Raw genomic sequence first — 14,862 nt, 5'->3', positions numbered from 1 at the left:
ATTTACATAGCGACCCAGACATGGGGATTTTTTTCTGTGCCTCGGTTGCCATCAAGACACACAATGATATTACCCCAGGGTGGTGGGGGGGCAGAAAGGGAACGAAGAAGTGAACATGGCAGGGGGAGAGGATGCATAATGAATGCATTAGAAGACGTAGCGCACACTGAAAAGGAGGCAGGGCAGGAGAAGGAGGGAAGATAAGAGTCAGGTTGTGATGGTGTTCTGTGAGAGAGTTGTCTCGCTTCTCTGCTTGACGTCAAAGTCTTTGTTTGGGAGCCCCGCTGCAGGGCAGGCAGGCAGGCAGAGAGGGGTTTGTAGGCTACATCTTGTACGTATTAAGCCACGTAAAAAGAGGTAAGAGGCTGAACTCCACCTGGTTCTCAGGGGAGAGAAAAGCCTTCTTTCAGACTTCAAGCAGGGATCAGAACATCAGCAGTAATAACATTGAGATGAAAAACAGGAGGAAATTAAAATTGCCGGAGGCAGACGACGAGTTTCACTCAGACTAGAACACTTGGGACGCACACCAACATGGGTGTAAACAGTAAACACATGCACTGTTTTTAATATTTATAAAATGGGTAAACCTGAATCTTTGTGGTCAGAACTACAACCCACGACACCAATACTAGACATGGCTATGTCACCAGACACGCAGTGGGTCTTCATTTGACTCTACCTCTACAAAGAACAAATGCACTTAAGAGAACCGTAATGTATAGAGCTGCTGCATACTGGAATTGTATACCTGTGAAGATAATGATTATCAGCAACAAATTTACTTTTAAGAAAAAGTTTAAAAACGGGCGGCTGGGTGGCGCAGCGGACATTGCGCTCGTCACCAACGCAAGAGACACCGGGTTCAAATCCGGCTGTCGGCGTTGCCTCCGGCTTGGGCCGGCCGTCATACTAACTCAATTGGCAGAGTTAGCGGGTGGAAGTCGATGGGTGGTAATCTGGACGTTGTGGACAGCGACTCCTACAGGTCGGTTGGGGGATGCCTGCACAGCAGAGACAGGAAATGGCGGGGGTAGTGTGAGCCTCCCACACGTTACACCTCACCAATGCGAGCAACGACCAGGAAGGGGAGGGTGGAATTGGCATGACGACTAAATTGGGATGGGAGAAAAACACAGAAAAACAGGAGGAGAAAAAAGTGGATCAAAAAAATATATAATTATTTTTTTTAAATATTCTATTTAATTTTTTAGCTAAATCAACTCTGCCTCTCTTTGTTAACTACAAAAAGCAATGTTGTTTGTAACCTGTTCCACCCGACGGGGTCGGTACCAACACCCAAAATGACATCTGGTCATAAATCAATATTTTTCAGAATGTTGCGATTTTAATATCAACCGTTTAAGAATTTTTTTTGATCCACTTTTTCTCCCATTTTTTCTATATTTTTCTCCCATCCCAATTTCGTATCATCCAATTCAACCCTCCCCTGTCACGGACGCTGTTTCTTGCCTCCCACAAGCCGGCTGCAATGTGGACTAAGTCATACATAGCACAAGTCCCCTCCGGTACTTGAGGTAACAGCAGTCGCATCTTTTCACCTGCGCAGCTCGATCTCTCAGTGGCGAGGAGTAACGCGTGGGAGGCTCACGCTGCCCCCGACACTTCCTGATTCTACTGCGCAGGCGCACCAACCGACCTGTAGGAGTCGATGTCCACAACGCCCGATCCCCACCCATCAGTTTCCCACCCCCTAATACGGCCAATGTGTATTAGTACGGACGACCAGCTAAACTGAAAGCAAATGTGGAGAGCTGGGCTTGAACTGACGAGCCCAGCGTCTCCAGCATTTTGTGGCGAGCGCCTTGCCCACTACGCCACGTAGCCGCCCTAAACGTTTTCAAGTATTAACATGTCACAACAGCATAATGTATATTATCATCAATACGTTAGTTTAACAATAGGTTAAAAGTGCCATTAGATAGTTTTAACTTTCCGATTTGCTGAAGTCTATTGCGAGACGGTGACCATTTTGGAAATTTTTACCAATGGGAATTGTAGTCTTTTTGTGGCCATTTCGTAGAGGGGATGCATAGGTGTCGATCAGCTTTGGAATTTTTCCGAACTACACTTCCTGGCAGATTCTATGGGGGTTCAAAGTTCAGCATTCTGAATGAATTATATCAATAACTGTTATTATTCGGGATAATAAGCCACAAAAGGTAACGTTTTTGACAAATATTGAAACACAGTTAGTTTCTCCTCCCTATTGTTAGCATGTAGCAACAATTATATCTGAAATTAGTTTCAAAATGGTTGCACTGTGGTGAAAATAAAAAAGTACAGTAAATTACAGTAGATATCATTATCTGTTCTTCTTATGCACGCCTGGTGATACTAAATCCAAATTGAACTCGGGCATTTGAAAGATAATATATGTATATATATATAAATGTGCGAATTGGCTATAATAAGGTAATTTATAAGCCTCCTATTCTATATTCTATAATAATATTTCAAATTGCATTGGTCCGGATGGGAGAATTCAGTACTGTATCTACAGAAAATTCTGTTTAATCATCTTCCCTTTATTAATTTCCTTAGATTTTTTTTTTTACACATGATCTCAAGAAGGTACTGAACGAGATCAGTGGCAGTTTTTTTTATGTTTGGTCATTATTAGCATGGTGTTATTCACTGTCAAATATGCAAAGAAAAATCATAATTCATATTCTCCTTTGTTTCATCACAATTTAAGTAAGCCTAGTAATAGACACAATATTTCTGACACTGTGAATACATTCCCTGAGGTCCATAGATGTACCTAGATACCAAGAATATGCAAGAATATGGACCTTGTAGAAGTGGAGCAATATTCCATTTACCTAGGTATATATTTTAGGCGGATTTTCACCACGGGTGGAAAGATGAGGTCGGACTCGGCACTGACAGATGTGTGTTCATTGTGCTGCTTTTATAAAGCCACAAATGATGGCTTACAATATTTCAAAGTAAAGCAAAGTGTTTAGTTTGTCTAAGATTTAAACTTTACAGCACTGACAAAGTTGAACAAAGTGCTGTACAAGTCCCACAAGTTCCCACAACATTAAAAAAAATGTAATACATTTTTTTTTATAAATAAAATTATATATATAGATTTATTTTGTAATCTCGAAGCTTCGAATTAAAATCGAATCTTGGCCCCGAAGTTTCGAATGCCAAAAGAAAATGCGAAGGTCAGCCCTACTAAACAGGACTCTTCAACCTCACCTGGTCACGTGTGGTTGTATAGGAGAAGGGAAAACAGTGAGTCAGCGTGAGTAGCAGGAGGCAGACGGACAGACGGACGGACAGAGAAGGAGGAGGCGAAGGGTTATTTCCATGGGGGGGGGGCATTTAAAGATGAGGTCATCATCATCATGTGACACGGTGTTGCCCAGGGAAAGGGAGGAGGGCGGGGCTGATTTTAGAGGCAAAACAGAGAGCAGTGACACCTGTGTTTTCTCCTGTCAGCCTGTGGAGCAGGGGGAGGTGTTGTGTCTCCTCACAGGCTCTTACAGGGTTCCCACAGACATTGCAAAATGAAAGGACTTTCAAGCACTATATTTCATTTTAAAGGACATTTAAAAAGGATCCAATTCACTTTTAAATGCGTTAATTTTTTTTTACTGAAAAAAAATCTGATCCAATATTTATGGCTTTCCGACAATTAGTTACACTTTGCTACCTGAGAAGACGGATTATTAGTGCCATCGCCATGACCGGAAAGAACGCAACGACACACAGTCGATGACCCAGCGCCATCGTTTGACGTCGAGAGGTTCAAATCCCCCCTTCCTGCGAGGGTTTTCCCTCACATACAAAATCATTTAGCACAATACCTTCAGTAAACAAGTGGCTTGAGTGCTCCGTTCAAGGACTCAGCTGCAGACAAGTCCAGCACAACATGGGATCAAAGTGTCAAGCAATTCAGTCCCTTAGTGAATCTCTTCTCCCCGTTACCATCAGAGCCCACATGAAGATCAACTAGGCTAGTAGGCTATAGTAAGACCTATATAGTATTCCTGTAGTTGTTTTTGTATACACTGTAAACATTTACCACAGAAATACTGTAGTAATTGTCCATCAAGTTTATATAAAGGTTGAATAAATTAATGAATGAATGATTCATAGTATTCTCGAAGTCAACTTCCTGTCTGTTGTTGCTACGCAACTACGGCGTGGGGGAAACATGCCCCCTGGGTACATTGTGAATGCTTCATTTAGTGCAGATACGGATCGGAAAAGCGGCAAATTAAACACAATCAAGGGTTATTTTCTTCAGTGCATCACAATGCCAAAGAGCTGCTGTGTTACGTTTTGTACTAATAACAAAAACCCAAATAGCAAGTTTTATATAATACTGAGCCGACTAGCCGAGGCATCACAGAGGAAAAAGTGTCTGGCTAGCTCTAGTTCATGACAGCTAGCATAGCTTGTCCAACAATGTAGTAGTACTACAGTACCGATAGGAGCTCATCTTATCTTATCTAATCTTACGTGGATGTTTGATCAGGTAGTGGTACACATTTGGGTATTCGAGAGATGGCCATGTCTTTGGGTTCTCCCAATGGTTGAGGCTGGGTGTCTACTGTCTAGCAGCCAGTCTGCTAGCTTGTTGGCTAGCCAGCTGTTTTCCATATCGAAAAAATTCGGGTCAGGTAATCAAGAGGACAGTGAACTGGACTGTAACAGTTATATTTGAGATGTCAACGTTCATTTAAAAGGGGTTAACTACCCACGGGTGGCGGCAAGTAACGCCAACTGTCACATTTAGCTAACGCTGGTTAACAGTAGCTAGTTAGCTTAGCTCTAAGTTAGCTCATGTTAACATTATGGCGGCGTAGCGCTGGGCAGGGCGGACACTGTGTTGGCGACGTGTTGTAGCCTGGACCCAGGCTTCTGATGTGAACTGTTTATCTGGAACTCCTCCAGCAGAAAGACGGCTTCATGCGTCCACGTACAGGAGGCTCGCTGTCGTTAGATCGCTAGTTAGCTAGTGTTAGCCACGTTGGAGTTAGCATGGCTTATGACACAAGTGACACAGAATAATTCTACGATGCTCCAGAGGATGTCAATTTCACCCCAACTCCCAAAGTGTAAGAAAACCTCTGTCGATAACGTTACTTACTCCGTATCCTTTATGCTAACGTTAGTTGTCAACTATGGTTTACTGGCTATATATCTCCCAGTTAGCTGCTAGCCTTGAACTCCTGCCTGCTGTAAAATATTAACTTTATCTCAGGTTTGGGCGGCTACGTGGCGTAGTGGGCAAGGCGCTCGCCTCGAAATCTGGAGACGCTGGGCTCGCCTGTTTGAGCCCAGCGCTCCACATTTGCTTTCAGTTTAGCTGGTCGTCCGTACTAATACACATTGGCCGTATTAGGGGGTGGGAAACTGATGGGTGGGGATCGGGCGTTGTGGACAGCGACTCCTACAGGTCGGTTGGTGCGCCTGCGCAGTAGAATCAGGAAGTTACTCCTCGCCACTGAGAGATCGAGCTGCGCAGGTGAAAAGATGCGACTGCTGTTACCTCAAGTACCGGAGGGGACTCGTGCTATGTATGACTTAGTCCACATTGCAGCCGGCTTGTGGGAGGCAAGAAACAGCGTTCGTGACAGGGGAGGGTTGAATTGGATCATACGAAATTGGGATGGGAGAAAAATATAGAAAATGGGAGAAAAAGTGGATAAAAAAAAAAAAACGTTATCTCAGGTTTTAGAGTTTCTGTCCGACCACTTCACATTTTCCATAACAAGCTGAATTCATACGATCTATGGTTTGTCGAGCAAGATATGTGTACACGAACAATCCTGCTGTTAAATGTGCATTACAAGCTTTTCATAGTAAGACATAGTACTATCATATCCATTGAACCATGTCTATCTGTATGTCATATGTTATGAATTGAAAATGGGGGACCCTGATGTAAACAAGATGAAAGTCTTTCTCTGGTCTGCATCCCCTTATTGTACCCATTCTGCAATCTGTTAATAAACATTTTCAATTAAATTCAATGGTCTTGTATGGACATGATTTCAAGTCAATCAGGTCGAGCTTTGACTCATATCTCGCCTTAGAATCACCAGAAAGGCTTTCGAAATAGTGAAATGCCATGTTGGCCTCAATATTTTCAAAACAAATTATATGAAAAGGTTATGAAATTAACAAGAATGTGATAAAACATGTAATAAAAACGGAGCTCAACACATACATTTGATCGTCGAAATCAGTTTGTTTCCCCAATACCAAGATGGCGGCGGTCTTGTGACGTCAGCTTGTCTTCGAGAATTACTGTGTTTTCTCTCTGCATACACACACCACAGAAATACAAGTGATTCATAGTATTTCTATAGTGGAATATTAGACATTTCAAGTAAATCACCGTAGTATTCCTGTGGGTTTTATCATAGAAATACTATAATATCACAATATTATTTGGTGTGTGAGGGTGAAAAAAACACAGGAATACTATAGTGTTCAGTCGTCCTTTACTGTAGGCATGTCTGGCATCTCTCCTCTTTTAAGCCAAACAAAGCACCCTGCATTAGTTATGCTTCACCAGCCTCCAAAAGACTCATGATATGTAGGCTACGCCAGATGAAGAGAACATGATTCCTAAATCTGCTTATGAATATACAACACTGCTGCGCGCACTCAACTGCATTCAGATTCAATGTGTAGAAAAGGCGATACAAGTATGTCATTCTATACAGTAAACAAGGTTTTCCATATTTACTGTAAAGGTAAGGGTATAGGGAGGTGTAGTGGTTACGTCATTGGTGTTTCCCGCGCGGTCCACCCTCCTTGAAATGGCAATGTATTTCCAATGGACCCATTTATAAATCGTCTAGTTTAAAACAAATAAAGCATGAACATTGGCATGGTGTACCTTTCTGTGTGTATTCATCCACAATCTATAGCTCAACATGAAATAATTCGCAATTAACACTTTGGCTGCCAGGAAACGTGTTTAGACGTCATTGCCGGCCATGCTCAAGTTGCCGGAGGACGCTGTACAGCGTCCTTATATCAATATTTGGCCTGAGATCCACCAGGAGGACCCACTGAGCTCTCTGGCGGTTCAGGAGCGCCATCTGGTGGCCGATCGGCGCAATCGCTTAAACAGGAAGTGGCATAGAGGTTGTGCTGGACGTCCGTATTACTTCCGGGCACTCGCTATAGGTCCCGGCATTCTAGCTCGTCACAATACACAGTGATCGATTGCCAATAACTCGATAAACAACATGATTTGGACGTATATACCATTATACAAGCTGGAGATGGACCGGGTAAATCTACATCCCATAATGATAAGATTTCTACTCTACGATGATCGCCCAACGGTGCGCGGAGACTGGGGTGAGTTTTAGCGTGTAACGTTACCGTCTTCGATACTAACTGCTATTATCAACATTTGACCCACATTAGATGATTGGTATAACGCTGCCCACGGAATTATAAACGCCCCCTAGCCCATCCGGTCAACATCAGATGACGTGTAGTAACTTCTAGAAGTACGTCTAGTTGGAATTTTTTATATCGCGCTGATTGCCATAAAACTGTATTGCATCATCAATATAATGCATTTGGGGCTATAGATCACGTTCTGGAGAAAGCTGCAGAAAGAGATGAAAACATACTTATACATTAGACCATACTTTACTATGAATATGTGAATGAAAAAGTTTAACGTTGCTACACAATGAACAATACATATAGGACTTTGAATGGGCCCTAATAATGGCAATGTAGCAATAGAATTTAAAAAGTTATAGCCATGCAAAGAAGGGGAACTTCTCCATAGACAAATAGAGCCGGCAACCTACTGTATGGTATATCATGAATTTAACCCAAGGCAACCAAAGTGTTAATTGTAAAAGTAGCAAAATAACAACGTTTACGTTTTCGTTCACTGAGGAACTACACTCACTCTGGCGCTGCTGACTGACGTCACCACAGCGTAGACTCATGGCTGTATTAGGCGACAGCACTGAACGACAGGCTCAGACTACTGGTAAGTGAAGTTCTTTTTTAAAGACAAATTAAAAACCTTATAACTAACTTTATTTCAACCAAAAATGCTTAAACAATAATGTTAGTGATAGACGGGAACTCATTTTGTGCAGAAAATGGAAAGCTTGCCAATGTTTATGAGGCAAAATTATTACAATAATACATTTTCCCAATGATAAATCCCTATACGGGTGGACCGCGTGGGAAACTAAAGTCATGTCAGACTACACCTCCCTATATTGGGGAATAAAGAATGCTGGTTGTTTTAGTTTGTAATGTATCGTCTGCCCTGTGGAGCTAATGGACCCAATCTGTAACTGTAACTAGTGTACAGGTGGCCGTCTGGCGGGCTGCAATACATCTCCCCGGCCGTTAGCAGCGACATGCCTTGTAGTGATCAGCTGTATGACCATCCATTCTGATGCTCTGGGTCAGCTCTATTAAAGAGCACGAATCAATCCAGAGTAACTGTTGTAATAGCCCCTATAGGACACTGCCCGCCCCGGAGTTTGCCCCTCTGAAGCCCCGTTAGCAAAGGGTTCAACATCATTTTAGGGACTTTGCAGGGCCTCTCTGCCCCTCTGGCTATCATTTATGGGCATTTTAGCCTTCTTTCTCATCCTCTTGTCCAGCTTAGTAGACTTAGTCTAATGCTACTAGGCCCGGCCTGTCACATTACACTAAGCAGCCCCTTGGAATTAATAGGCCACTAATTACTGAGAACACTGTGCAAAATGACTTCATATCAGACCATCACCATGAGTCCATGACTATGTGTTTGTGTTGTGTGCGTGTGTCTCTGCACCAGGACCAACTCCAATAGGCCAAAGAGTCTAAATTGGTTGGTGTTATTATTACAGATCTTGCAAATGTGCTGCAGCGGGTGACAGCACAGCAAGAAAAAACAACACAACTATAAATGAACCATGAGAGTTGTGGACAGAGAAGAATACTCAATAATACTTCTCCACAGCTGCATGAAAAGCCAACGAGGATGAAACCCCAATAGAGAACCACCCACGCTGGATCCTGGAAGCACTTGGGCCACATCACGGAGATGTTGAAAGAACAAGTGGACAATAAGGGCTTTATCATATAAGCCATTACTAAATAACAGGGCAAAAATATGTAGTCGACATTTTGACCCCCCCCCCCCCCCTCCCTCCCTCCCTCCCAATTAGTGATCAACGGTTCCCGTTCTAAATAAAACAAAGTGGGTCGAAAACAAATAAAAAGGGGTACAATTAAAGCGCTTCCTGAGGCCCTGCTCCCCTCAGAGACAATGGAGAGAGTAGGGAGCAGGGTCCAGGCTGGAGGATGGGGCTCCGCTGGGCTGCGCGGCTGAGAGGGAGAGAGCAGAGAGCAGGAGAGAGGATGACACAGAGACAAGAGAAGATAATAGCGAGACTCCTGACCCATTTCTGGCCTCAGCCAAAAACGAAGGCCCTGGGGCCACGCGGAGAGAAAGGAAGGCTTGGTTAGTGGGCAGAACCCCGGGGAGAAGGCCACGCCGCTGGAGTGATCCATGCAGAGAGTCTGTCTCCGTCGCAATGAATGCCTGGGGGCACCAGAGCTGCTGTGGAGCCTCTGGCTCAGGGCCACTGGAGGGGAATAACTAACACCGTCTAGGATAAAGACTACCGGTAGGACGTCTAGCTGGGAGCTCTACAGGGCCAGTGGAGAGGAATAACTAACACCGTCTAGGATAAAGACTACCGCTAGGACGTCTAGCTGGGAGCTCTACAGGGCCACTGGAGAGGAATAACACCATCTAGGATCAAGACTACTGCTAGGACGTCTAGCTGGGAGCTCTACAGGGCCAGTGGAGAGGAATGACTAACACCGTCTAGGATAAAAACTACTGGCTGGGCGATTCTTGCTAAAATGTGAATCATGATTTTCCTCCCTAAGAATTGAGATCACGATTCTTTTTTATTTTATAAAAACATTTATTGCACTTTCTTAAACGGACAACAAACGTATATCAATGTGCTTGACTTAACATAACTTATATCTTAATTAATAACAAAGTGCTTGACTTAAACTTAAAAGTCTCTTGTAATACAAATAACTAGGTTCGAACAGCGGCAAATAGATGTTTCGAACGGTATATTATATGTTCGACGAGAAATGCAGCCCCGAGCCGGTAGACGCTCGCAAAGTGCCGCGACGTGCGTGCATGGGCATGACGGCCCGATTTCAGGCCGGTGCGTGGTAAGAGGTTTAACTCATTCCCCGCCATCGACGAGTATACTCGTTATTGGCCGCCAATAGTTGGACGCCAACAACGAGTATACTCGTTATTATGATCGTTATTTCTTTTATTCGCTATTTCCATTCATAAATCATCGTGGAAGGCTGTGGTACTGTGTGGCAATGCGTCTGAGATCGCAAAGGTCCAATACCGCCGCCTGGTGGTATGCGGCCGATGTCGCACTTCCTTTCTGACTGTGTATGACTCTGTGCCAGCGTTTCCGTTAGCCGGTAATTACCGGTATTTGACCGGCAAAATATGTTGAAGTCCGAATATTTAAATCTCTCCGGTCTTAATGTCCGGTGAAAATAATTCCTCTAAGCACAATTTTATTATTTGAATTGTATTAAAATCGGCTAAAATTAAATAGCCTATGCGATGAACGAAACAATAATTCCATTTTCAGTTTAATTGTTGCTTCACTCTGATAGGATGGCGCCGCTCAGATGTGAAACTTATTTATCTTTTTTTTTGAGCCTGCACGCTCTGGCCACCATAACGACAAACAGGTATACGAGGAAGAGAGAGAGATGGCGAAACAAGCTAAGCTTAGTAAATATTTCATGAAACCAAGCACAAGCAGGTCTAATAATGACAACGAAGATGAGTCTTCTGAACTTGAAGTCACAGAGACCGCTGACGCTGATGCCGTGGTGGCTCCCGCGGAAAAGAAACAAAAATGTCGAGCGTACTTTTACTATTAATTTATTGATTGAACCACAAAGAGCATCCCCAGTCTGCTGCTACCGTTGCGAGCCTCGCCTGTTCCAATGGGGATCTATTAAAGTCGAACCAGCAACTAAAGTCGCTGTTCTCGCAGCCGTCGCAGGTACAAAACGGATAGGCACAACGAGATACTGGGTGAGTGAGTGTTGACATTTTTAATCATATGCAACTGTTGGTTGACTGCCGTGTCACATAGTAATGCATATTATTGATTATAACTAAATGTAGGCTATAACCTATAATGAAATTAACAAATGCGTTACACGCATGTGGCTCGTCCTCTCTGCATGTGGCGACGAGCTAGCAAACGAGGCAATGTGATGATCAACTACAGTTTGCTGTGTGTGAAGTTGAACATTATGATATGTGTGACGTGTCTGATACAACGAGGTGAAGCGATGTCTACTCGAGATTAATTTGGGGGTGCGTGTGACAGAGCTGCTGCAGCGCAAGCCTGCGGGGCGGGAGCTTGATGCTGGTAGCGTATCGCACTAACTTGAGAGGCGAGAGATAGTAATTTGATTCTGCAAATCAATTTCTCATTCTTCGCTTGATGTAATTAATACACATGTCCAATTATAGCGGAATTCGTTAGCTCATAAAAATGTGATTATAATAGACTGCTGTTTAAAACTCTGACCGGAATATCTCAAATATGTCCGGTGATAGAAATCTTGCAGGACACCCAGACCGGCACGAATATGTTCTAACGGAAACGCTGCTCTGTGCGTCATTGAAAGTCATCCGGGCGGAGTTTTCTTGTAGCGTGGATCAAGATCTTCACCCAATCGCATTGAATCGCTTTCGGGACGCCGGATTCATTATGCTGTAGGGGGTTATGGCGTGGGCCAAATGGACATAATCTACCAGATGGCAATCAAATAATTGGAATATTCTTTTTGGAATCTCATCGGCCACAGGTAAGAGCAATTTAACGTCAATTTCAGGTCGGTTGTGCATTATTTTCATAGCCATCACCCTGATCAGCGTATGCTGTTGTACTAACGAATGCCGTTATTGACAATCAATTAATCAGAAACGACCCCCCCCCCCCTTTCATGCATGCATGATGGAACATAATATACAGATCATATGCATTTGAATTTTTTATTGTAGCGTGTATACTGTATAGGGACGAAATGCCAATGGATTAAGTATAATATGCGTCGCAGGCTATTACTAGCCTCCCAGGAATTACCCCAGACCACTCTAAAACCATACTTATATTCACCACGGTATAAAACGAGAATGTAAGGATGGAAAAAATATTCCTTTTTCACATACTCAATGTAAAATGGGCCATAGTATTGCATATATAGCTATAATATTTAAATAGTTATAGCCCTGCAAACAAAGTGAGCGACTCCCACCGTTTACAGCTATGGCGGTAGCTACTACAGGATGAGGCTAATCCGTGGCGTCCAATGAGTTAAGAACGGTGGTCTCTAAATTGGCAGATCAGAAGAGTCAATTCAGGGATGCACAATAATAAAAGCGAACCCAATTTTATTTATATGTAGGGAAGGATCTTGAAACAGCAAGGCTAAAACGTGAAAGAAACGTTCTAATAGAGACCTTGCATGGAATGTTTATGTAGTTCTCTTTCTTCTAGCAAGGCTGCCTGTAACAACATAGCACCATTATTTTGTACATGGCAGTGGAGGAAACTGTTGCTACTGTATGTGCATAACAATGGTTGCTATGTGTTTATTTATGAGAAATATATAAACAAAAACATAACTGGATCTTGTAAACAATTCACAGTAATAACATGAAGCCACTTGGATTACCGTAGCTAGTTCATAATCTAATATTGTCTTGACATTAAAAAATAAAGAAATTGTCATGGGGTGTCAAGGGGATTACATTGCAATTAGCAAGCCTTGAATTCAGCTTTCTGAGTATTTGTCATTGTAGATAATATGGAAATCTAGAAATCAGTAGTATGCGGTATTGTTAGTATCATTCTGTTTGCATGAGACTGGTGATACATCTGGACTGAAGCATCCCTAACACTCCATACACACCAGGTTCTGGGTTCATATTCACAATGCTTCCTCAAAGTGGGAGTACTGATCTAGAGTCAGCTTTAGTCTAGTGGTTAGAATACCATCATGAAGACAAGTGTTCTTGGTCACTGACCCCAGAACAGCACTCCTCCTCGGGGAACATTTGTGATGACGGACGGACGGACGGACGGACGGACGGACGGACGGACGGACGGACAGACAGACAGACAGACAGACAGACAGACAGACAGACAGACAGACAGACAGACAGACAGACAGACAGACAGACAGACAGACAGACAGACAGACAGACAGACAGACAGACAGACAGACAGACAGACAGACAGACAGACAGACAGACAGACAGACAGACAGACAGACAGACAGACAGACAGACAGACAGACAGACAGACAGACAGAACAGAACAGACAGGACAGACAGGACAGACAGACAGACAGACAGACAGACACACAGACACACAGACACACAGACACACAGACACACAGACACACAGACACACAGACACACAGACACACAGACAACATGGGACTTTACAGAGCTTTGAACTTCTGCAACAAGTTAAACATTAACTGCTGTTTTTATGACAGTAGAGTATGTGAATGTTTTCCAGAGCCATACACACAATAGTTCAGGCTGGAGAGTTTCCATTCAGGTGGCTAACAAAAGAGAAACAAAAAGCCAGACTTCTTCAAATGCTGCTCAGTGGATGTTCAGCGTTTTCAGCGTTTTTACATTTTCTCAACAACAGGAAATTATTATACCAGTAGTCAAGGTACTTCTGACATAACATGTTATTACATTGTATTTTCCATTGTATTTTCAAAGTTTGTAGGGAACAAATCAAATATGGCCACAGCCCGGGTTCCCACAGACATTGCAAAATTAAATTCAAAGCACTATTTTTCATTTTAAAAGGGCATTTAAAAGGATACAATTCACTTTTAAATGCTGTTTTTTTTATAGAAAGAAAAATACTGATCCAGTATGTATGGCTTAAAACCAATTTCCGACAATTAGTTACACGTTAAATTAAAAAAAATGCAATTTCTTGATTCAGAATTTTTTTATCATGGATAAACAAAACTTTGAATGCGAATGGTTGATTTGAATTTAAAGAACCTTTTAAGCAGCTTGTTAAAAAATTTGTTGTTTTCAAAGAATTCCAGGCCTTGAATTCCCCCCCCCGAAAAATCAAGCACTTTAAGCACTTCAAAGACCTTGTGCGAATCCTGCACATCAAACCACAAACTCACCACTTTATCCTCTTTCTGGTTGTCGGAGGCCAGGATGCTCCATTCGATGTCCAGCGGTCCAGAGTCCACAGCGGCCAGAGAGAACTGGCAGTCCAGCTTCACACTCTCACCACTGGCCTTCTCTATGGACGTCAACCCCTTGGACAGGATCTCCAGGCCATGGGCCACACCTGTACGGACACACACAGGAGGAAGGTACATTAAAGATGAACATTAATAACTTAACATTGAAGAACTGAGATTATGCGGCAGCAGAACTTATTAATTCTGAATTTCACTCTGAACACAGCACTGGTAGCTTGTTCACCACAATTGGGGAGCATTTATCCGTTGATGTAAAAGCAGTTTATAGCGCAATTGACACTTTGATGTGACCTCAATCAATCAGATTTATTTATAGAGCACATTTAAACATGACACATGTCAACCAAAGTGCTGTACAGAGGGTACTCAGGTAGATACAGATACATCTAGACAACATATAGACAACAATCACATCTCAGTTTTACGGGGGGACACAAACACAGGAAAACAGGGCATGAGTCAGTGAACATCGGGAAAAGCTAATAAGTAGAAGTGGGT

The 14,862-nt window shown here is 42.9% G+C and overlaps 1 protein-coding gene across 1 annotated transcript in view; it reads right to left on the bottom strand.

Moving 5' to 3' along the window:
- The window catches only part of cxadr (CXADR Ig-like cell adhesion molecule), a 140,359-nt gene that overhangs the window by 35,678 nt on the left and 89,819 nt on the right, over positions 1-14,862 (bottom strand). Inside the window, exon 2 of the mRNA XM_084320865.1 lies at positions 14,281-14,450. Within this exon, the coding sequence (XP_084176991.1) occupies positions 14,281-14,450 (170 nt within the window). The remainder of the gene's footprint in view (positions 1-14,280; positions 14,451-14,862) is intronic.

Source organism: Notolepis coatsorum (genome assembly GCF_963971535.1).
Source record: "Notolepis coatsorum genome assembly, chromosome: 8".
NCBI classification, from domain to species: domain Eukaryota; kingdom Metazoa; phylum Chordata; class Actinopteri; order Aulopiformes; family Paralepididae; genus Notolepis; species Notolepis coatsorum.
The sequence above is the reverse complement of the archived record's forward strand: the minus strand, read 5'-3'. Positions and strand labels throughout refer to the sequence as shown.